The following is a 22,580-nucleotide window of genomic DNA, read 5'->3' as shown; positions in this document are numbered from 1 at the left end:
ATGGCGACGGATGACAAAGGGATTTTACATGTGTGTACCTCTTTTTTCTTTTTTTTTTTAAATACCCCAGTGAAACAGAAAGCCATGGAAGGCCACAATACAGTTATTTGAACTGAGATTAACTTAAAAAAGTAGAACGTTAATGCAGATTACATTTTGTTTGATTTTATTTACAGTTGAAGTCGGAAGTTTACATACACTTAGGTTGGAGTCATTAAAACTCGTTTTTCAACCACTCCACAGATTCCTTGTTAACAAACTATAGTTTTGGCAAGTCGGTTAGGACATCTACTTTGCAAGACACAAGTAATTTTTCCAACAATTGCTTACATATTATTTCACTTATAATTAACTGTATCACAATTCCAGTGGGTCAGAAGTTTACATACACTAAATTGACTGTGCCTTTAAACAGCTTGGAAAATTCCAGAAAAGTATGTCATGGCTTTAGAAACGTCTGATAGGCTAATTGACATAATTTGAGTCAATTGGAGGTGTACCTGTGGATGTATTTCAAGGCCTACCTTCAAACTCAGTGCCTCCTTGCTTGACATCATGGGGAAATCAGCCAAGACCTCAGGAAAATAAACTGTAGACCTCCACAAGTCTGATTCATCCTTGGGAGCGATTTCCTAACGCCTTAAGGTACCACGTTCATCTGTACAAACAATAGTACGCAAGTATAAACACCATGGGACCACGCAGCTGTCATACCACTCAGGAAGGAGACGCGTTCTGTCTCCTAGAGATGAACCTACTTTGGGGTGAAAAGTGCAAATCAATCCCAGAACTACAGCAAAGGACCTTGTGAAGATGCTGGTACAAAAGTATCTATATCGACAGTAAAACAAGTCCTATATTGACATAACCTGAAAGGCCGCTCAGCAAGGAAGAAGCCACTGCTCCAAAACCGCCATAAAAAAGCCAGACTACGGTTTGCAACTGCACATGGGGACAAAGATCGTACATTTTGGAGAAATGTACAAAATAACATAATTTAGTAACATTTTTTGAGGAACTCTTTATTAAACATATATTTGAGTGTTAACTGCTTATGGGCTCCAATTTGCATGTGCAAAAAAGTTAGCAAACTGGCCATCTTAACTGTAATATGTATATCTAATAGACACATAGTTTTGAATACTGCAGCTAGTGTTTGCATGATATGCAATGCATTTTCAGACTGGTTGAACTATGACAATTTTCTCAAAAGTATTTATTGTGAGTACTCTGGCTGGCTGTATTTAATACATGTAAAACTTTTTGCAATGCAGAAATAATCACACACTGACAAGATAAACAACTTGTGCAACATATATGATGCTGCTTTTATAACTTGGGTTTCAGAAATAATTAGTTAGGCTTTATAATGAATGTTTACATTTAGTGCAAAATGTTCAAAATGCATATTGTTGAAACTGTGTGGTTTTCTACCCGATGTGACTTATAGGTCACATTGCATAACTATTGCTAGGAGTGTTGGTTTATTTTTTTATATTTATTTTTACAAATATGTTATTTGGGGTCTCCAACTTTGCACGTACAAACTGACTGAATTTAGATTGTCGATAATGTTTGTACTTTTTGAACTATAACCACTTTATCCCCCGGACCCAGTTTCCCTTGAATGAAAATTAAGCTGCTTAATTTTCATTCAAGGGAAACTGGGTCCGGGGGATAAAGTGGTTATAGTTCAAAAAGTACAAACATTATCGACAATCTAAATTCAGTCAGTTTGTACGTGCAAAGTTGGTTTGGTGTTTGTAGCTTTAACGATTCAAGAACAGTGGCGACTCCAAATATTTCCCATTCAAGCATATGGAGCTTTTATGAACATTTTAAACTGATTTATAGATGGAAAAAGTCCGGTCTGCATGTTTTAAAGTTTGAATGGCGTTCTAGTTTAACTAATTTAATATCAACCTGTTTTGTTTCTCCAGTTAAAAGAAATGTCAATCAGGGAAGGATCGAGACTTTTTATTTTATTGAAAATAAGTAACATGTAAAATAACAAAAAACATAAAACACATGAATTGCAACAATAAAATACATTGAATTAACAACAAAATAAATAAAATGGTGGTTTATACAAAACATGAAATAAAAGTAAAACCCTTATAAGATAACAAATGTGTAAACTTTCAAAACAACCCCCCCAAAAAGTGTACAGAGCACTTAATTTTTCCCATTACTTTTTTTTATTTAATATACTGACAAACATGAAGGTTATGGTTAAGATAGTGTACTGAGAATAGCTACACAGAGGCAAGGCATCTAATTCTGATATCAGTTGTTGAATTTAGATTTTTGGGTTTGTCCTTTTGTATCCAAAAACCACTCACGGTGACACTTGAAGAGCCTTTGACACATTTCATATTTTCTCACACTGCGATGTGCAAAACCATACAATTTCAGCCCACTACTTGATGATTACTCAAAAAAAAAAAAAAATCCATTCTTAAAAAAAGATGCCATTCTACTAACCAAACTGGGCACTTAGTGACATCAAAAGTCTGTATACGAAGCAGAAAAGATGGAGAGCATGTCTTCTGGTACCTAACTTCACTATTGCTTAAGTGTCTAAATTCTGTTGCACTACCTTGAATTATTTTATACTACAACACATAACTTTACATGGAAAGGCTTGTACAATGGTCAGGCTAACCCTCCAAAAAGGAACTACAGAGAAGCAGCAAACTCAATGAGGATGTCTAGGTCTATACACACATACCGTATGAGTACATGAAAACATCCTCCCTTATGGAAATGTAGAAGAGTGAGCGATTCAATGTCAGTAAAAGGCTTGCTATAGAAGTCAAATTACTTATGATCATCATTCATACATGAAGTAATGACAGTGGTTACAGCGAATTAAGCTTTGACAGTAAGCTCTTTGCAGTCATGTTGTCTGATACAATTTCAAAAACCTATGTAAAGTCCTTGTAAATAAACACTAAACAGACAGAGGCCCTTTTGAAAGAAGACCCACCAGCTTTCTCCAACCAAGGCCGTTCAGGGTGTACATCTTGTAAACTATTATGGACTCCAGAAAAAGAGCATTTTACTGTATGAAGTATTACAGTAAATGAGGGTGATTCAGAACAGCCCAAGCTGAGAAAAATACGGTCATATTCAGATTTTCGTTTCCACTTCCAGTTTGCAAAGACACCACATATCAAGTAATGCAAATCATATGAAATATGTCACTCAGGTCAAGGACCAGGCTTAGGCTACATACAAGCAGTACTGTACTGTAACATAGTTTAAAATTGTACTGTAACATAGTCTAAAATAGTTTCAAACAGTATCAAAATGGTTTCGTGTGAATTGCATATCACCATAACAATGTATTTGATTCGCTGGGTACATAATTGCTCAGAAAAGTTTAAATTCAGTATTTTAGTCATGTGTGCAGAAAACAGATAGAAAACAGATCACCAGCAAAACAGATAAATTGCCATTCAAAATACAATAAGTAATATTTCTTGAGTTTGCTCCACAGTACACTTATTTCACTTCGGGAAACTTGGCTCACATTAAAAAAAATCTTGTACTGTTAGCTTTGGTAAGTTACATTTGAATTACTATAGTAAAAGAAGAACATTTGTTTCCTGAAAGCAATTGTTTTCATAATCGACAACTACTACTAAATTAGTATGATTAATTTCGATGACACAAACAAGTTTTCCGAAAGAGAACACTCTACTCAGTCGATCTTGCCACTAAATGTCAATGCTACTTGTTGCGACACAAATACAAAGTGTTCACTGTTTAGCTGGTGCCAGTACGAAGGGTAAGAAGAAAGGTGGGGAGGCACTCTAGAAGTTGTCTTTTCCACAGGGTGTGTCTGTGGCCAGTTTGCATGGAGGAGGATGGTAACCAAACTCCAGAATGCAAATATGCCTAGCTAGAGGTCGACCACATACATTTCTGACTGCTACTCCTCTGTGTGTATCGATTGATGTGAGCTGCTTGACTTAGTGGTGGTGTTCACGTCCATTGACATGAATAAATAATATGACATTTACCAGACACTTTTATCCAAAGCGACTTAGTCATGCGTACATGACTGTAAGTCTAAAGAGAAGGGAGGAAATCTTGCTTAAGGCCTGTCCTGTTGGGGTCCTGACACACAGTAGGCTATAGGGTGGTGGATCTTCATTCAGAAAGAAGATAAATTGTTCTTTGAGGCAGGTGTTCTATATATGAAGCAGCGCGGAGGGTGCCAATCTCCTCACTTCTGGGTGATGGCACTCTCTTCTCCACTGGGATGGATGCGGTTGAATTGCAGGCCTCCCAGGTCTCTGGTTGACCCAGACCCTGACCCCTCAGTGGGGGCTGAGGAGGCGGTGTTGCCCCTGGCTGAGGCTGCGGGGCCTGGGAGGGCCTCCTGGGGCCCCTGAGAACCAGGAGTGGGCTTGGGTGTAAGGGGGCTGGTCAGGCCAAGGCTGCTCAGGGCATCCAGGGTGCCATCAGGATCCACCATGACATTTATCACTGTATGAGAAATACAGGAGATTGGTTCAAATGGATGAGTTTGTGTTTGATTGGGATTATACAGTACATGTTAAAGCAATTGGAATGCATGTAGTGAAACTAATGTGTTTATAAGTCTGAATCTATTTGCAATGCTACTGCCCACAGAGTCTTCTTAGCGGTGGTCTACCATGCTATCTTACCTTGTAGCTGCTTCTCTACTCTCTTCAGCTCCACGAGGATAGAGGAGATCTGCTGTTCCAAGAGAGGTAAGGGGAAGGCAGTGACACGAGAGAGGAAAAGAAGGTTGCTTCGTTATGACAATTTATTTATAAAAATAAATAAGGAAAAAATAAATGTATAACCTGTTTCGTCCTTACCTTGTTGGAGGTTTTGAGAAGTGGTATGTCGCTCTCAGATCGGAGTTTGCTCTCAATCTCATCCCAATTCCTGTCCTTGTCTTTGAACAATATTCTGGAAAAATCATAGATCATAAAGTTGCTTTGCTTAATATCTCCTTGATCTCTTGTGAATGTCAGATATATAGATACAAACAACATAAAGAGCTTGATTGTTACCGTATTTTTCCTGCTGTTTTGTCAACAGACTGTCTGATTTTGGCTGACAGCTGAGAGACAGATGTGAGCAGCAGACTGTCCACCACCGCCTCATCCCTGTTCCATGTGCGTCTGCGGAGGGCAGAGTGGGAGTCCAGGCTGTCTGGGGCGCGGGGGCGGAGCTCCACAGGGCGTCCGTTTATCTCAGGGGCCTTGTTCTGCACCATGGGAGGGATCTTCCTGAAGTTGAGGCTCTCGTCGAACACACGGTCAACCAGCTATGAGGGGCAGAGGAAGAGATTGTCAATTATATGGGGAAGCTGTATGATTGCTGTGGTTTTACACAACTGTTAACCATGAATTGAACATTTATACTGTATCTACTCTGTATGAATGTATGTATGCTATGACCATGCTACAGATGAACCAGATTATCATAGTTATGAGTTAGATAGTTATGAATTAGGTATTAAAGAAGTTAGCAGAGAAAGGTCAATGAAAGCTTGTTAAGAGAATGCAAATACACCTTTTAGTAATTTCTGATCAGTATACAGCAGGTATACTCAAAATGGGATACAAGAAAGCTCAAAGCACAATGCCAGTTCACAGTCCACACCTTCGGGCAGCAGATCAAAGCCAATGCAAAGCTGAAGCAGAGGCCATTGAGCGTTAGTAGTATAGAGCCTGGTTTCTCTCTAGGTTTCTTCCTAGGTTTCTGCCTCTCTAGGGAGTTTTTCCTAGCCACCGTGCTTCTACATCTGCATTGCTTGCTGTTTGGGGTTTTAGGCTGGGTTTCTGTATTGCACTTTGTGACATCTGCTGATGTAAAAGGGGCTTTATAAATACATTTGATTAATTAATTGAAAGAAAAGGAAGGAAGTAAGGAAGGGGAGAATAAAGTAAAAGTCAAGCACCTTTTTCATGCCCTCCTGCGTGCGGCCTACCTCTTCGCGGGTGTCGATGGCGGAGCCGGGCGTCGTGGCGGCGGTGGAGACCGTGGTGCTGGGAGCCGTGCCAGAGGAGCTGACCGAGTCGATCTCTCCGGCCACGTCGTGAATCTCCCGGGCGAGGATGGCCAGGTCCTTGGCCAGGTCTTGACTGATCCTACGCACACAGGGAAATAACCTATGATACATCAGATGGGCTGCTGGAACTGGGCGGTGAGTGACACTTCAATAAATCAGTACACACAAACAGATATCTCACAATTATATAAACCAAGACTACTCATTAGACATTGAGGAACGTCTGCATGTCAGCCTCAACAAAAAGCACTTAGTTTAATGTATAATGAACGGACACAGCACAGCACATAGAACCATTATAAATACTGTCCACTAGATGGAGGTAAGACCATTTTCAATGTGAATTGACAATATTAACTTGTAAATGATAATATCCTTCACAAGCATTTTATGCAAGGAACCTGAACTTCAAAAATGCTATACTAAGAGCTGCTTACAATAACATATTGTCCTCCATTACTTTCAATTGCCTTGTCTGATGCGGGTCCTTTCTTTTGTAAGAAATTCCTTGTGCTTGCTCTGAGGCTGGTTGAATCGGTCCCTTTCTCCCTGCTGTCTGCTCAGTTCAGTCTCCCTGTGACTACTAGGTCAAGTGGAAGATATGCAGGGTGAGGAAGGGTGCAGGGGTGAGGAGAGAGACAGTGACTGTTGATAAACCAACCTTCCCATGAAGGAGAACACAGGAGCTCTATGTCTTAGATGGTATGGTTCTATCTCATGACCACCATACTGTGTGAAAGTCCCTGCTGAGTTGGTAACCATTTATTACAGCTTCACAAAACAGAGTCAGTTAGAGTGGACTAACTAAAGATGACAGTTGTTTGATCAGAGAGAAAACACTAAGCCATTCATTGGGCTGCCCTATCTACAGATAGTGTCTTATTGACCAATTGTGCCATGTCCATGAGGCATATAAACTGAACTGAGATTCCTTGTGGATTCAAATACAAATATCTGTGATATGAATGAGTAAAAGTAGATGGATACTTGTGCTTGTGTTTGTGTCCCAGCTAGCACATTTGGTTCCTTGAAAGTTGTGGGAACGTAGGTTTTTGGTTTCCCATTGGTTCCGAGAACGAAGCCATAGGTTTCCTGACCGGTAAAACTGAACGTTTTGTAAATGAACATTTTGCCTGTTCTGGGAATTTACATTTTTATGTTGCAGGGAAGTTCTGACAACATTTTACTATGGTTCCCTGAATGTTTTCCTGGGAGGCTTTATTAACGTTCTGAGAACGGGAATGATAGGTTATTTTTAAGGTAATTAAATAACGTTCTGAGAACAAATCAAATCAAATTTGATTTGCCACATGCGCCGAATACAACAGGTGTAGACCTTACAGTGAAATGCTTACTTACAAGCCCTTAACCAACAATGCAGTTTTTAAAGAAAATTTAAAAAAAGTTGAGTAAAAAAATACAAAATAATTAAAGAGCAGCAGTAAAATAAAATAACAGTAGGGAGGCTATATACAGGGGGTACCAGTACAGAGTCAATGTGCGGGGGCACCGGTTAGTCGAGGTAATTGAGGTAATATGTACATGTGGGTAGAGTTAAAGTGACTATGCATAAATAATAAACAGAGTAGCAGCAGTGTAAAAGAGGGGGGTGGGGGTGGGGGGGCAAAGCAAATAGTCTGTGTAGCCATGATTAGCTGTTCAGGAGTCTTATAGCTTGGGGGTAGAAGCTGTTAAGAAGCCTTTTGGACCTAGACTTGGCACTCCAGTATCGCTTGCCGTGCGGTGGCAGAGAGAACAGTCTATGACTAGGGTGGCTGGAGTCTTTGGCAATTTTTAGGGCCTTCCTCTGACACTGCCTGGTATAGAGGTCCTGGATGGCAGGAAGCTTGGCCTCAGTGATGTACTGGGTCGTATGCACTACCCTCTGTAATACCAACATGTTTCAAGCAGACCACCATAGTCCCTGTGCCCAAAGACACTAAGATAACCTGCCTAAATGACTACGACCCGTAGCACTCACGTCTGTAGCCATGAAATGCTTTGAAAGGCTGGTCATGGCTCACATCAACACCATTACCCCAGAAACCCTAGACCCACCTACATTTGCATACCGCCCCAACAGATCCACAGATTATGCAATCTCTATTGCACTCCACACTGCCCTTTCCCACCTGGACAAGAGGAACACCTACATGAGAATGCTATTCATTGACTACAGGTCAGCGTTCAACATTGGAGTTGTGCCTGGCCATGCAGTCATGGAACAGGGAGTACAGGAGGGGACTAAGCACGCACCCCTGAGGGGCCCCCGTGTTGAGGATCAGCGTGGCAGATGTGTTGTTACCTACCCTTACCACCTGAGGGCGGCCCGTCAGGATGTCCAGGATCCAGTTGCAGAGGGAGGTGTTTAGTCCCAGGGTCCTTAGCTTAGTGATGAGCTTTGAGGGCACTATGGTGTTGAACGCTGAGCTGTAGTCAATGAATAGCATTCTCACGTAGGTGTTCCTCTTGTCCAGGTGGGAAAGGGCAGCGCAATAGAGATTGCATTATCTGTGGATCTGTTGGGGCAGTATGCAAATTGGAGTGGGTCTAGGGTTTCTGGGATAATGGTGTTGATGTGAGCCATGACCAGCCTTTCAAAGCACTTCATGGCTACAGACGTGAGTGCTACGGGTTGGTAGTCATTTAGGTAGGTTATCTTCGTGTTCTTGGGCACAGGGACTACGGTGGTCTGCTTGAAACATGTTGGTATTACAGACTCGGTCAGGGACATGTTGAAAATGTCAGTGAAGACGCATGCTCGGAGTACACGTCCTGGTAATCCGTCTGGCCCTGCGGCCTTGTGAATGTTGACCTGCTTAAAAGTCTTCCTCACATTGGCTACGGAGAGCGTGATCACATAGTCATCCGGAACAGCTGATGCTCTCATGCATGCTTCAGTGTTACTTGCCTCGAAGCGAGCATAGAAGTGATTTAGCTCGTCTGGTAGGCTTGTGTCACTGGGCAGCTCACAGCTGTGCTTTCCTTTGTAGTCTGTAATAGTTTTCAAGCTCTGCCACATCCAACGAGTGTCAGAGCCGGTGTAGTACGATTCAATCTTAGTCCTGTATTGACTCTTTGCCTGTTTGATGGTTCGTCGGAGGGCATAGCCGGATTTCTTATACACGTCCGGGTTAGAGTCCCGCTCCTTGAAAGCGGCAGCTCTACCCTTTAGCTCAGTGCGGATGTTGCCTGTAATCCATGGCTTCTGGTTGGGGTATGTACATACGGTCATTGTGGGAACGACGTCATCGATGCACTTATTGATGAAGCCAGTGACTGACGTTGTGTACTCCTCAATGCTATCGGAAGAATCCCGGAACATATTCCAGTCTGTGCTAGCAAAACAGTCCTGTAGCTTATTATCTGCGTCATCTGACCACTTCCTTATTAACCGAGTCACCGGTGCTTCCTGCTTTTGCTTATAAGCAGGAATCAGGAGGTTAGAGTTATGGTCAGATTTGCCAAATGGAGGGCGAGGGAGAGCTTTGTACGCGTCTCTGTGTGTGGAGTAAAGGTGGTCTAGAGTTTTTTTTCCTCTGGTTGCACATTTAACATGGTAGAAATTAGGTAGAACGGATTTAAGTTTCCTTGCATTAAAGTCCCCGGCCACTAGGAGCGCTGCCTCTGGATGAGCGTTTTCCTGTTTACTTATGGCCTTATACAGCTCATTGAGTGCAAACTTAGTGCCAGCATCGGTTTGTGGTGGTAAATAGACAGCTATGAAAAATATAGATGAAAACTCACTTGGTAAATAGTGTGGTCTACAGCTTATCATGATATACTCTACCTCAGGCGAGCAAAACCTCAAGACTTCCTTAGAATTGGATTTTATGTACCAGCTGTTGTTTACAAATATACACAGACCGCCACCCCTTGTCTTACCGGAATCAGCCATTGTTTCATTAATGATTTTAATATTCAATAATGCTTTTAATAATGCTGCAAGCTTAGGTTAACTGTTTTGAACTCCATGTACAGATAGGACACATGGAAATTAATTTGCTTAGGCATCAATCATATTTATTTTTTGTTGTGGCCCGGTGTCAGTGAGATTCGAACCTACGATCTTCTATTACCTATCCATGGAATTAGTCTACTGCACTGCGCCACCAGGATGGAGCTCACATGTCATGTTTTTTATAATTCACACAAAGCTGTTAGTCTATTCAAACAGACCCCATTTTAAAGGAAACAAGCACTCATTACCTGAACACACTTAACAAGATAGAGGATATAAAGAGTTTTGTTGAAGCTGAGAACTGAATGCATATATTTTTAAATAACATTCTTAGAACGTTCTTTGAACGTTACTAATGTTTTTTTTGTGTTTTTTATGTTCTGAGAAACTTGCAGAAAACATTATGCTGAAGAACTGGAATTCCCACAGAAGAACGTTGTTTCTTAACGTTCTCAGAACAATTTGAGAACATGACTTTAAATAGAACCATAAGGAAACCTGTAGGAAACATTATGCTGAAGTACTGAAATTCCCACCTAAGAAACATATGGTTCTCAGAACGTTATGTACTAGCTGGGTATCCTGCACCATTCCCAGAAGGTTGTGGGAAGGTTTTATGCAAAATAACCATAGGACAACTACGCTCTCACCAAGCTCTAAGAAACATATGGTTCTCAGAACGTTATGCGCTATCTGAGGTGTGTGTATATGTGTTTGTGTATGTACCCATGCAGTCTTGTGTATGCATGTGTGAGTACATATGTCGGAGTAGATGAGTACCTGGCGATCTCCTCGCTGTGAGCAGTCCAGTCCTTGATGTACTCCTCCTGCTCTCTCATGCGGTTTTTGAGGACCATGCCTCCAGGGCCAACCTGACCAGAGTTAAGGCTGCTGGTGGAGCCCCCTAGTCTGGTACCCCTCAGGACCGAGTGGGGGCGCAGGGGGCGCCCGGGTTTGGGGGAGTTCCTGTTGGAGCCAAACTCCTCCTCTGAGGTTGATCCATACTCTGGGGGCAGCCGTCTCCACCTGTTAGAGGCTAAGGTCAGGGAGAAAGATACAGTTATCAATAGATAATTTGTGTTTTGTTTGAGGTTATTTCACTCACTCAGAAAGCACAGGATTCTCACAGTGTCTAAAGCATTCTATCTTAAAGCAAGCCAAGCAGATTTCTGTAACTCTGATCTCTAGACAAATCATATAAAATATATTCTGTAGGCAAGATAGCCTGATATGAGGCTCGAGGAAATGTATGTGGTTTTAACAGTGGCACATAATCAGTGAAGGTATACCACTTGCTCTCTCCCTCTAGCTAGTCACTATTAACATCTATGCTGCAATTGTGTATGTGCCGGGGGGCTAGGGTCAGTTTGTAATTCTCCGTTCTTATCTGGTGTCCTGTGTGAATTTAAGTATACTTCCTCTAATTCTCTCTCTCTCCCTCCCCTCCCAGAGGCCTTGAGCCCTAGGTCCATGCCTCAGGACTACCTGGCCTGATGACTCCTGGCTGTCCCCAGTCCACCTGGTCGTGCTGCTGCTCTCGACCTCTGAATGCTCGGCTATGAAAAGCCAACTGACATTTACTCCTGAGGTGCTGACCTGTTGCTCCCTGTACAACCACTGTGATTATTATTTGACCCTGCTGGTAATCTATGAACTTTTGAACATCTTGAAGAACAATCTGGCCTTAATGGCCATGTAATTTTATAATCTCCACCTGGCACAGCCAGAAGAGGACTGGCCACCCCTTAGAGCCTGGTTCCTCTCTATGTTTCTTCCTAGGTTCCTGACTTACTAGGCAGTTTTTCCTAGCTAACGTGCTTCTACATCTGCATTGCTGCTGTTTGGGGTTTTAGGCTGGGTTTCTGTATAAGCACTTTGTGAAATCTGCTGATGTAAAAAGGGCTTTATAAATACATTTGATTGATTTTAATGTATCTGCCTAGGTAGGCCTGAATCTAATGCTTCACTGTCTCAGTTTCCTGTTTCCAGTGACAAAGGTGCTATCCAGAACCTAAAAGGGTTCTTCAACTGTACCCATAGGAAAACCCTTTGAAGAGCCATTTTTGGTTCCAGGTAGAACCATTTTGGGTTCCATGTAGAACCTTTTCCATAGAGGGTTATACTGTACATGGAACCCAAAAGGGTTCTACCTGGAACCAAAAAGAGTTCTACCTGGAACCAAAAAGGGTTATCCTATGGGGACAGCCGAAGAATCCTTTTGGATCCTTTTTTCTAAGAGTGTACTGCTCTGTTAGAAGGTGAGGTCACTGCCACACTCATGGTGGATTAGTTACATGATGTACTCATCTTAGGGAATGTGTTAAAGATGCAGAGAATCTATGCCCACTCCTTCACTGACACAAGGTTGCACTGTGGCTAGTGATGATGATACAGTACATGAATAATGTAAGAATCCTTAGAATTGTCAGATAAACAAACATAGCAAATATCATAAACCTTGTTTCAGTTGAAGGGTGTTCTATTTACATAAGGATGTAAGTAACATAACTGAACTAATTTCGAGTCTGTATCTGGAATTAAAGGTTATCATTTGAGGAGCTCATTCTGTAATTATTAGGAACAACAATAAACAGCAGTTAGAAAGGCAGACTGATTCCTGTCACATGACACCCAACAAAAGCATCCAACGCTGACGCCCCATCACCCAAGCATCAAACAAGGTATGGATACCTTGGAGGACATGTTAAGCCATTCCACTGGGCAAAAACTAGTTGAATCAACGTTGTTTCCTCGTCATTCCAACAAAAAAATGATATGTGATGACGTTGAATCAACATGGAAAACTCATTGGATTTGTAAAAAGTCATCAACGTAAGGGAATTTCATATTTTATTCCCCAAACGTTTTTACCTAAATCTAATGACACAAATATTTGTTTGTTTGTTGATTTCACATTGAATTCACGTTAGTTGACAACTCAACCAAAGATTAAATTAATAATAGACGTTGAACTGACGTCTGTACCCAGTGGGATGGTTTCTCACAATGTCACATCTGCACCGAATAGCCTGTAGCCTGTACATGGACGACCAAATGCTCTCTCTAGATTTCAAATATGTCAATTGGATTCACTGTAATAACATTTTACTTAACTACATGACAAGTTCTAATATGCCATGACAATGTCTTAAATCAATATTTCCACTAGGCGGTGTACAGCCACTAAACAACACAATCCAGCGCTGCCCACAACATTGCTCATGTCTTGCATCAGCAATGAGGTTAGGTTGGCTCAGTAACACTTGACGTAATCCTTTTGGCTCTGTAACCCTTAGCTTATTGGCAATTAAGATTGAATAAAAGATTGGTCAGCTTTTGGCCGATAAAGGGTTTGGGCAAATAACAATTCACTTCTATCCAATTTGAAACTTGTGTCCATAGTAATACCTCTATTTCGTCCAATAAGATATAAGGTTGGAGTAGAGCATTAGGACACACCACACAAACACTTAACACACCACACTAAACACACCACACACACACTAAAAACACTAAAAACCATTACACCACACACACACTAACCCCTCCCCCCTCCCCCCCACACACACACAGAGCTCTCTCCGGTACAGTACCCATGAGCACCTCCTCTGAAGGGTCAGGCTCAGGCTGAGGGCTCTCTGAACAGGACAGACAGTCAGACAATGAGAGTGATTTACACTGATCACAACACACACATGGACAAGGACAAACACTGACCAAGACTGCAATGATGTAATAGAGGAAAAATCCTAAACATTCCTTTACACAGAAGATAGCATTTGACTTGCTCCTTTACCCCTTAACTGTTTTTTACATTCAGTAATAGAAGACTGAGTGTTTCAATCTGTACCTTATATCAGAGTGAATGTATCGGAGATGAGAGCAGGATCTCACCTGAGGGAGTGCTGTGGATGGAGGGGCTGATTCTGGACTTGGCCTCAGTCAGCTTGGACACACTGTTGGCCCTCATGCGAGGAGCCATTTTGTTGTCGGTGGGGGTGGAGGAGCGGAGTCCCAGACGCAGGGCGGTCTCTGCAGACAGGCGAGGGGAGGAGGTGCTGCTCCGGCCCACAGTACACTCTGAGTCACTACGGGCCGAGATGGAGCCCAGCCGCGTCCTCCTGGGCTGGGCCAGCATGTCCAGCCGCGAGGGGCCTTTACGACCAGACGGAGGCTTGGACGTGGAACTGGTGGTGGACACCTCGGAGGCCACAGACATCCTGTCTGCATCGGGCAGGTCCGTGTCGGACGTGTCCCCCAGCCGTGCCCGGCGGAGCAGGGAGGTTCTGGTAGGCCGTGGCTGGGGAAGAGAGGCCTGTTTCCCCAGGGAGGAAGCTGTGGCGGCCTGGAGGGTCTTACTGGACTTACTGGAGCTGGTCTTGCTGCCGGATTTGGCCTCCAGTTTGGAATGTAGCAGGTCATCCGTAGAGGTGAAGTGGCTGCGGCCGTACGAGCGACTATACAAACTCTCCTGGTCAGAGGAGAGGATGTCGGAGATGGGGAAAGACGAGGTCTGATCATCATCCGTGAGATCTTGGGATGGTTGGCGTGCCCGCGAGGAGGCAGGCTGGACGGAGCGGCGGGCATCTGGCCGGCTGGGATCGGTTCTGGTTTTGGTCTTCCTCTCCAGGCGCTCGCGGGCGGTGGTGCTGGCAGCGGTTTTGGAGGTTGAGCTCAGGTTGCTCTTCTCCTTGTGCAGGCTGCTGAGGGAGCGGCGTTTCTGGTGGGCTGCTTTCTTCTCTCCCTCCCCTGCTGCCTGGCTGTAGGTGCTGGCCGTGTCCACGTCTGACTCAGGGGAGATAGAACCTGCCCGGTTGGCTCTGTCCAGCTTGTTCTCGTCCCTCAGCTTGGCCTCCAGGAAGGCCATGACAGCCTCTGTGTCCTTCAGCAGGGTGGCTGTGTCCATGCTGCCCACAGAGTCACTGCGTTCGCGGCCCAGGACACTGGCACCACCTTTGATCCGAGGGATCAGCTCAATGGGCACCACACCACTGGGCTTCTCGATGGTGAAACTGCCCTGGCGGACCAGGGGCTTGCCCCCTGACTTCTCCCCAAAGTCCTCTCCTCCTTTGCTGTGGTGCTGAATCCTGTCCTCCGCCCGCCTCCTCCTCTCCTCGGACCTCTTCTCACTGCTGCTCATAGGTCGGAGAGGGGGCTTGGAGGAGGCCTGTAGCGGGGCCTTGGTCTGGTTCTGTTTGCCCTTCATCATATCCCCCTCCTCTATGGAGGTAAAGCACGCCCCGTCTCCTTTATGCTCCACTTGGCTCTTCTCCTGGGGCTCCGTGTCCTGTTTCTCCCCGATCTCTGAGCGATGCAGGCCTAGGCCGGACAAGCTCTTCCCTGGCTTGGCCCGGGGGTCGTCGATGGGGAGCTGGGGGAGGGTCCTGCGTTTACGCTCGGTGAGACTGGAGGTGGCAGAGCTGGCGCTTCGGATGGACACGCCCGACTCAAAGGCATCCACTTCTGGAAGAAATAAACAAAAATAGTAAAGCTACATTTCTAGTTAAATAAATAAATATTCCAACTCAACCATAGTAATTTTGTGCTATTATGTGAAGAAAATACACCTATGCTAAGACAGATGCAGATCCACATTCTCCTGATTTTGGTAAATATAGGATCCCTACTGTACCTCTCTGCTGATGGACAAAGGCAGGTGACTCAGCCCCAGACCCCTCTGGGTCGGTCCTGGTGTGGTTAGCAGATAGACTGGCCCACTGAGACACCCAGCGACTACTGCCCACTGCCACCGGGTTTTCAGACACACTCTGGAGAGAGAGAGAGAGAGAGAGAGAGAGAGAGAGTGAGCACAGATACAGTTAGCCTAGTCTCTCTTGACAGACTCATGGCACCCCATTCAGAGATACAGCGGCTGTCGGAAGAGACAGTTAACCTAGCAATCCCTGCTACTGGCCACCTAGAGCTGGAGGGAGTATCCACATATAGCAGGGAGGACACAGAACACAACTCTGCTGCCATTCGTTATATCATATTCATTATGTATCAGCTGATGAATATTTTAAACCAAGCATGGGAATGTGAAATGATCTATCTGAATATATTGTTTTCACAGAGCCAAAGTGTATTCCCTTGCATGGAGTCCTATCAGAAAGTCACAAGCTAAAGCTGAAATAGTAACTGAACAGAATAGCAGAAATAGTACTGAACAGAATATACAACAGAGATCCCCATATACATCAGATAGACTATTGTAGCCTATATACAGTCTCATTCCTCCCCTCGTGCTTGTATGGAATTTGCCTGGAGGGTAAAAATTGTAATTTCTCATCTCTCTATGAACTAGGTCAGGCACTGAGTGGCCTACTCTGTGAATAACAAGGAAGCGGTCAAGTCAGGGAGTGCCTGGCTGACACTCCACTACTCCCCTTCCAACAGAGTCATCTGGAGCTCTTGCTTTCCTCCTTTTATAGTAAAAATAGATAGGCCACTTTAGACAGGCCTCTGTCGCTCATTTCTGGTTTGTGCATCATTCCCCTCAGAAAACTAAAACAATGGGAGTTCCACTGGAAAATAAATGTTATTTTAGCATATTAACACTTAACAGTCTTCAGAGGCTGTCCCGTCCCTGAGAAGGAATCTGAGGGTCATAGAAAAAGACAACGAGCGACTCCACCCTAATACGTCAGGGGCATAATAATGAATCTCAGTGACTGTTACATTTCTCAAGCATTACATCACTGAATGAGATAGATGCTATCAGGTGTTGGTAGCCTGGTGACTATGATGACTAAAAGCCGTGAGAGATTGGGTGTAATCATTTCTGTCTCCATGGAAGGGGTGTTTTACCTCAGATGGAAGGCAGCTTGGTTTCACAGCTTCTCCCGTCTCTGTGGTCTTCTTCCTCTCCTTCTTCTCCTTCCCTGCTCCTCCCTGTTGGTGTTCTACTGGTCCTGAGACAGACAGATCCTGGTTCTGCTCCACCCCAAACACCTGAGTATCAAGGCAATAAAGAGCTTCATGACTCATCACTGCCACTCACGGTAGTCTACTCCGTAGACAAAGGTGGCTGATATTGGACCAACATGAGGGCCAGTTGGATCAAAGCGCTGCCCCACACACTTCATACATCCATAACGGCCATGTAAAAAGACAGGGAGCAGTGTGCCAATTAGTGTGTCAGCTAATTAGAGGAATTACCATCATCACACTTCTAGTTTAGAGAAGGCTACCCAGTCTATGCTCTAAATAAATCTGACAACCAATGCCCCACCCACTCTCCAATTACTCCGTGCCCCAAATACAATCTTTTAAGTCACATATAAATGTTTAATGAGTAAAAAATTACATCTCAGGGCTACACGTTTAAGAGTTTAAACTGAGCTTATTTGGGGGAATCTTAAGCCAGCAGTAAACCCTTACTTCTCTACTTCCGAGACTCGCCCTTTTAGAAATATTTTCATTTAGCATGAGAAAGCACGCAGGCAGCTGTTACATTAGCAAACCATGGTGGTTTTCTAAACTCCCTGGAGCACTATCGAATAATGGAGAGAGCTCGATGGTGAGCCCCATTAGATTTGCTCTACAGCGGTATGTAACATGTGGAATGCTGTGGTCAGAGTGAGGATTAGCTAAAGGCTAACCTTGTTTTGCAGCAAGGTATTATAATCATAAACTAGTCCCTAGGTGTCAATAGAATGGTTAATTTGGAAGAAAGCGAGGATGGATGATGACATTTCTGCTCAATTTTTATCTAAATTGTGTATCCTTAAGGGAGTTACTCATGAGTCTTGACTGTGGTATTTATTATGGCAGCTGTTACACTGGATTGTGACAGCCAGGTTATACACACTATTACATTTACATTTTAGTCATTTAGCAGACACTCTTATCCAGAGCAACTTACAGTTAGTGAATACATATTTGTTTATACTGGCCCCCTGTGGGAATCGAACCCACAACCCTGGCGTTGCAAACACCATGCTCTATCAACTGAGCTACATCCCTGCCGGCCATTCCCTCCCCTACCCTGGGCCAATTGTGCGCCGCCCATGAGTCTCCCGGTCGCGGCCGGCTGCGACAGAGCCTGGATTCGAACCAGAATCTCTAGTGGCACAGTTAGCACTGCGATGCAGTGCCTTAGACCACTGCGCCACTCAGGAGTTGAATAGTGATAGCCCACTCTCTCGTTGTGTATGGCTGTTTATATGAGCTAACCCTAATTAGAACAGAGAGACTTGAGGGAAATTGATCTCCATATCAGGGCGAAGACCTATGCTGCTGGGTATACCATTTCCTGACAGTAACATTTCTTTGTTAATATACCATTGAAAATGTGTATATTAGTGAAAGTGCCTGACCAAGACCTTCAGTGTATAAAAGTTTTAGACTACATATTGTACAATGGAAATATGTTCAATTAGTCTCGCAATGACCACATTCAGTTGGAAATAAAATACATTACAAAATCCTTTTACTTTTACCCATGGGTCACAAAGCATCAGAGGACATAGAAAAATGCTTTTCATTCGGAAAATAGCGATGTAATAAATCATTATGACAGACCATTACAGGTTCAAAAGCTTCAAAAGCTCAGCATGCTTAGTGGATGTTATTTATGGCGGACATTTTAGAAAACGGAAGAAAAATAACATGACCTTTGAATGACCCGTTCAATACAGTTAATTCAAGACACATAGAACTTGGCCATTCTTACATTCAAACCAGGTCAGCTTTCCTACATACAATTCAGAAAATATAAAAAATAAAATAAAAATCTTATTCACAGCAACCCAACCCATAACGATAAATCCTTGAGGCGTGTGAAAATACTTCAGAAAGCTGACCATACCTTGTCTATCATGCGCCTGGCCTCCTCCTCCTCAGGGTTGCGGTTCTCCAGCTCAATGGTGTAGGTTCCCTTATCACTCTGGTCGTCCTCCTGCTCCCTGTCCTCCTGCTCCCTGTCCCTGTCCCCCTGGGACCGAGGGGTCCTCAGACCCTCCTCACTGGGGCTGGGCTCAGTGGTCTGGTGGCCTGTACTGACCGAGCTCCTTCCTATGCTCTGGTCCTCAGACCTCTGCTTCATCAGCACTCTGGCGGCCGTGGGGGCTCCCGCTATCAGGGCCGCTGATAACGGGGCCTTGCTGAAGTCTGTGGTCGTGGTAGAGGGGGACTTAGGGTGCGAGGGGGGTGTGGGGCACAGAGCCTCCCCGGCCGCGCCGCCAAGCAGCGGTGCAGTCTGGGAGAAGGAGTAGGAGCGTCGCTTGCGGGGGTTGTCGTCATCGTAGAACTCGATCATGAAGGCCGTCCTGTTGCTGGTGGTCCGGCCCCCCTGAACCCCCTGTCCTCCCTGCGCCACCCTCAGCCTTTCCTCCAAAGCCAGCCTCCGGTTGCCGAAGCGCAGACCAATCCCGTTCTCAGAGTCGCTCTGGGTGCCGTCCTCATGCTTGCTGCCTGGGAGGACCAAGAGAAGAGAGCACAGACCTGAGTTACTGCACATACAGGCAGGAAACACAAAACAGCTAACCTCTGACCTTTCAACTGCTAATCATGACCTAGAGAGAGAAAGCGAGAAGGACAGATAGGCCTCCATAGCCCTCTATGATGGAATCCAATATGCGGCAGCACTCCAGACTTCACCCAGCCACAGTAATACCAGCCCTGCCTCCTCAGTGGGCAGAGGGGGAGAGAGGAGGGGGTTGGAGGAAGGAGCAGGAGAAGGAAGGGGGGAGGAGGGAAAGTGGGTATTCTTTAGCGGGGGCTCAGGAAATAGCATGAAATCAGACCTGACAGTGGTGGGTTCAGAGGCAGAAATCACCAGGCCACTCTGGAGACAGAGGCCTTTCATGCAGCAGCCCCAGACAAAGGAACTGTTAGGAGCCTCACAGCGCTGCCTGTCTCTGAGTGACTAGAGCTGGCTGGCCCTGGCCCCACATGAGTCAGACTGCATCTCCTCCACTCCACCTCATCACACACAGCACACACACAAAAACAACACAGTTAACCCTACTCCTCTAGCAAAAACAACACAGTTAACCCTACTACACAGTACAGAACAAACAACACAGTTAACCCTACTACATAGTACAGTAAAAACCACACAGTTAACCCAACTACACAGTACAGAACAAACAACACAGTTAACCCTACTACACAGTACAGAACAAACAACACAGTTAACCCTACTACATAGTACAGAACAAACAACACAGTTAACTCTACAAAGAACAGAGGCACATCCAATCAAATGAAGTTGTTAACCGTAATATACAACATAAAGAGACAGTGAACAAAACAACAGTTAACCCTACTACACATCACAGCAGCGCTAACCCTCTAACACACAGACAAATGTAAAATGTCAAACCTCCATCAAGAACATTCACAACACAAACACTGTTATTGTTAACCTTCTACAGTAAGTGAGTAAAACCACCAAAACGTAACATCATTATTAAACTGTTGGTTAATTTACGTCACAAACAACAAAGTTAACCCTTACTTTGCAGTGAAAAAGCTACACAGTATCTCCAGGCGGTCCCCATGCACCCCATGCACCGACCGGATGCCTCTCCATCCATTCTGTTTCAGAGACCCACCTGAAAACATGAATATTAACACAGCAGCCTCTGGCTCGTCTCGCTTTCCTGTCCTCACGCTTGACGGCACACACACAGCTCTCTGTCCCTGGGGCTGACGGCAGCACTGAGCACCACTGAGCACGACTCACACACACATGTATGGTTTACACACACGCCAAGCTACAAAGCTCCCAGTCCTGACCGCCTGCAGCACGAGAACTCCAACCTCAACACCGACCCCTGTTTCTCCCTCTTCTTGGTCCCACAGCTAGACTCCCACCACAGCCTCTGGAAGGTGCAGCTTTAGAATAAACCCCATAATCCGAGTACAGGAGCCACACCTAAAACTGGAAAGACTGCATTGTCCAGCAGCCAAACGTTGTATGTACTACAGCACTCAGTAGCTCAGCCTCGGACTTCACCTTCATACGTGCTATGTGCTTTATAAATCTCTATTCATACCATCCTGTCTGCGCCCCACCCCCAAGACACAGCTATCGCACACCATAAATTAGCACACATTTAATTAGCCAGCTCCAAAGAGTAGCTAGCGCCCAGCCCACACTCTCTCCTGAGTCCTGTCAAATAGCATCCCACAGCAAAATAACCCTACTCAGCAGTTAGCAGGTAGAAGAGGTAGAGAGAGGTAAAGAGAGAGAGAGAAAGAGAGAGAGAGAGAGGGAGGGAGAGCAATAGAGAGAGAGAGAGAGAGAGAGAGAGAGAGAGAGAGAGAGAGAGAGAGAGAGAGAGAGAGAGAGAGAGATGCATGTTGTCATACCCAAAACGTACATTACAAAAGGCCCAGAGATGGTAATGAAGATGTAGACAGACATAGTGTCCAGGCTCTAATTAAAATATGAAACAAAGGAAAAGCACAACTAAAGCTCTATGTGGCTGAATCATTAAGGAGATGGGATGGATGTGGCTTGGCTCCTTGGTGTACAGCAGAAAATGAGTGCCTTAGGCAGGGAGAATGGAGAATGGGGGAGGCAGGCAAGCAGGTAGCCTACTGTGCCATCCATGCTAAGCTCAGACAATGGGTGTCAGAGCTGGGAGACGGCTGGTGGATTTAGAAGTGCTGAGGACTAATCCCGAGGAAGTAGCAAATGCAGCAGAAAATTCTGACTGCCATTAACAAAACCAAATCTATCGGTTTATGTAGGGAAGAGAGATTTAAGTATGAAGAATCACTAGTCAGATGGTAGGTTGTACATAGAGAGCCATAAGTGTGAGTGTGTGGGAGGGTGCTTATATTTATCCTATATTTACTGTATATTTGTACAAGTGTGTATTATACGCATGTGTGAATTGGAAATGTGTTTTGTGCATATCCCAACTCTCCCTGAGACTCCCTCGGAGAGTGGGGTCATGGCCAGGATCTGAAAGCCATAAGTGGGTGTCTCTGTCAGTGATATAAAGTACACAGAAGGATTGGTATTTGAATTTATATTTGCTTGAGGCCGGGGACCTTTATAGAATTACATAAACAGACACTATTTGATATAAAGGACCTTTATAGAGCGCAGACGGCCACCTATCATTTCATGGAGATGGTGTGACTTCAGAGTGAATTTTGTCTGAGCAGAGTCTCCTGGAGGAGAAGAATCATACAGCTAGATAAACAACTAAGATGAGTAGAGAGCAAAGCCTTCTCCCAGGATGAAAGTCAGATCAGACTACAGGGGGAGTAAACACGCAATGGCCTTTCTTTGCCTTCTCTCCTGTCTGGCTGCCTACTTAATCCTAGAGTACGACTGCAGCTATACGCATTAGCAAAGTAGAAGTCATGCTTCTACTTGAAGGTAACATTACCTCCTCCACACTGATCCTCAACACGGGGGCCCAACAAGTGTGCGTCTTCAGTCCCCTCCTGTACTCCCTGTATACCCACGACTGCGTGGCCTCACACAGTTCCAACTCCATCATCAAGTTCGCAGACGACACAACAGTAGTAGGCCTGATTACCAACAACGACAAGACGGCCTACAGAGAGGAGGTGGGCACTCTGACGATGTGGTGC

General features: G+C 44.6%; 1 protein-coding gene across 8 annotated transcripts in view; it reads right to left on the bottom strand.

The window, feature by feature from the left end:
- Positions 1–2,509: 2,509 nt before the first annotated feature.
- cep170aa (centrosomal protein 170Aa) overlaps positions 2,510–22,580 on the bottom strand; it is a 69,668-nt gene continuing 49,597 nt past the window's right edge. For 2 of the 8 annotated variants that reach the window (XM_041859012.2, XM_041859019.2), the window contains 11 exons: positions 18,829–19,433; positions 16,827–16,970; positions 15,652–15,787; positions 13,914–15,482; positions 13,613–13,657; positions 10,800–11,055; positions 5,948–6,158; positions 5,055–5,311; positions 4,857–4,950; positions 4,680–4,731; positions 2,510–4,497 (listed from right to left, as the gene is read on the bottom strand). In XM_041859012.2, the coding sequence (XP_041714946.2) occupies positions 4,235–4,497; positions 4,680–4,731; positions 4,857–4,950; positions 5,055–5,311; positions 5,948–6,158; positions 10,800–11,055; positions 13,613–13,657; positions 13,914–15,482; positions 15,652–15,787; positions 16,827–16,970; positions 18,829–19,433 (3,632 nt within the window). In that variant the 3' untranslated portion in view covers positions 2,510–4,234. The remainder of the gene's footprint in view (positions 4,498–4,679; positions 4,732–4,856; positions 4,951–5,054; positions 5,312–5,947; positions 6,159–10,799; positions 11,056–13,612; positions 13,658–13,913; positions 15,483–15,651; positions 15,788–16,826; positions 16,971–18,828; positions 19,434–22,580) is intronic. The other 6 variants (XM_041859013.2, XM_041859015.2, XM_041859014.2 and 3 more) reach the window with 6 other exon arrangements.

Source organism: Coregonus clupeaformis, chromosome 31 (assembly GCF_020615455.1).
Source record: "Coregonus clupeaformis isolate EN_2021a chromosome 31, ASM2061545v1, whole genome shotgun sequence".
Lineage (NCBI taxonomy): Eukaryota > Metazoa > Chordata > Actinopteri > Salmoniformes > Salmonidae > Coregonus > Coregonus clupeaformis.
The sequence above is the reverse complement of the archived record's forward strand: the minus strand, read 5'-3'. Positions and strand labels throughout refer to the sequence as shown.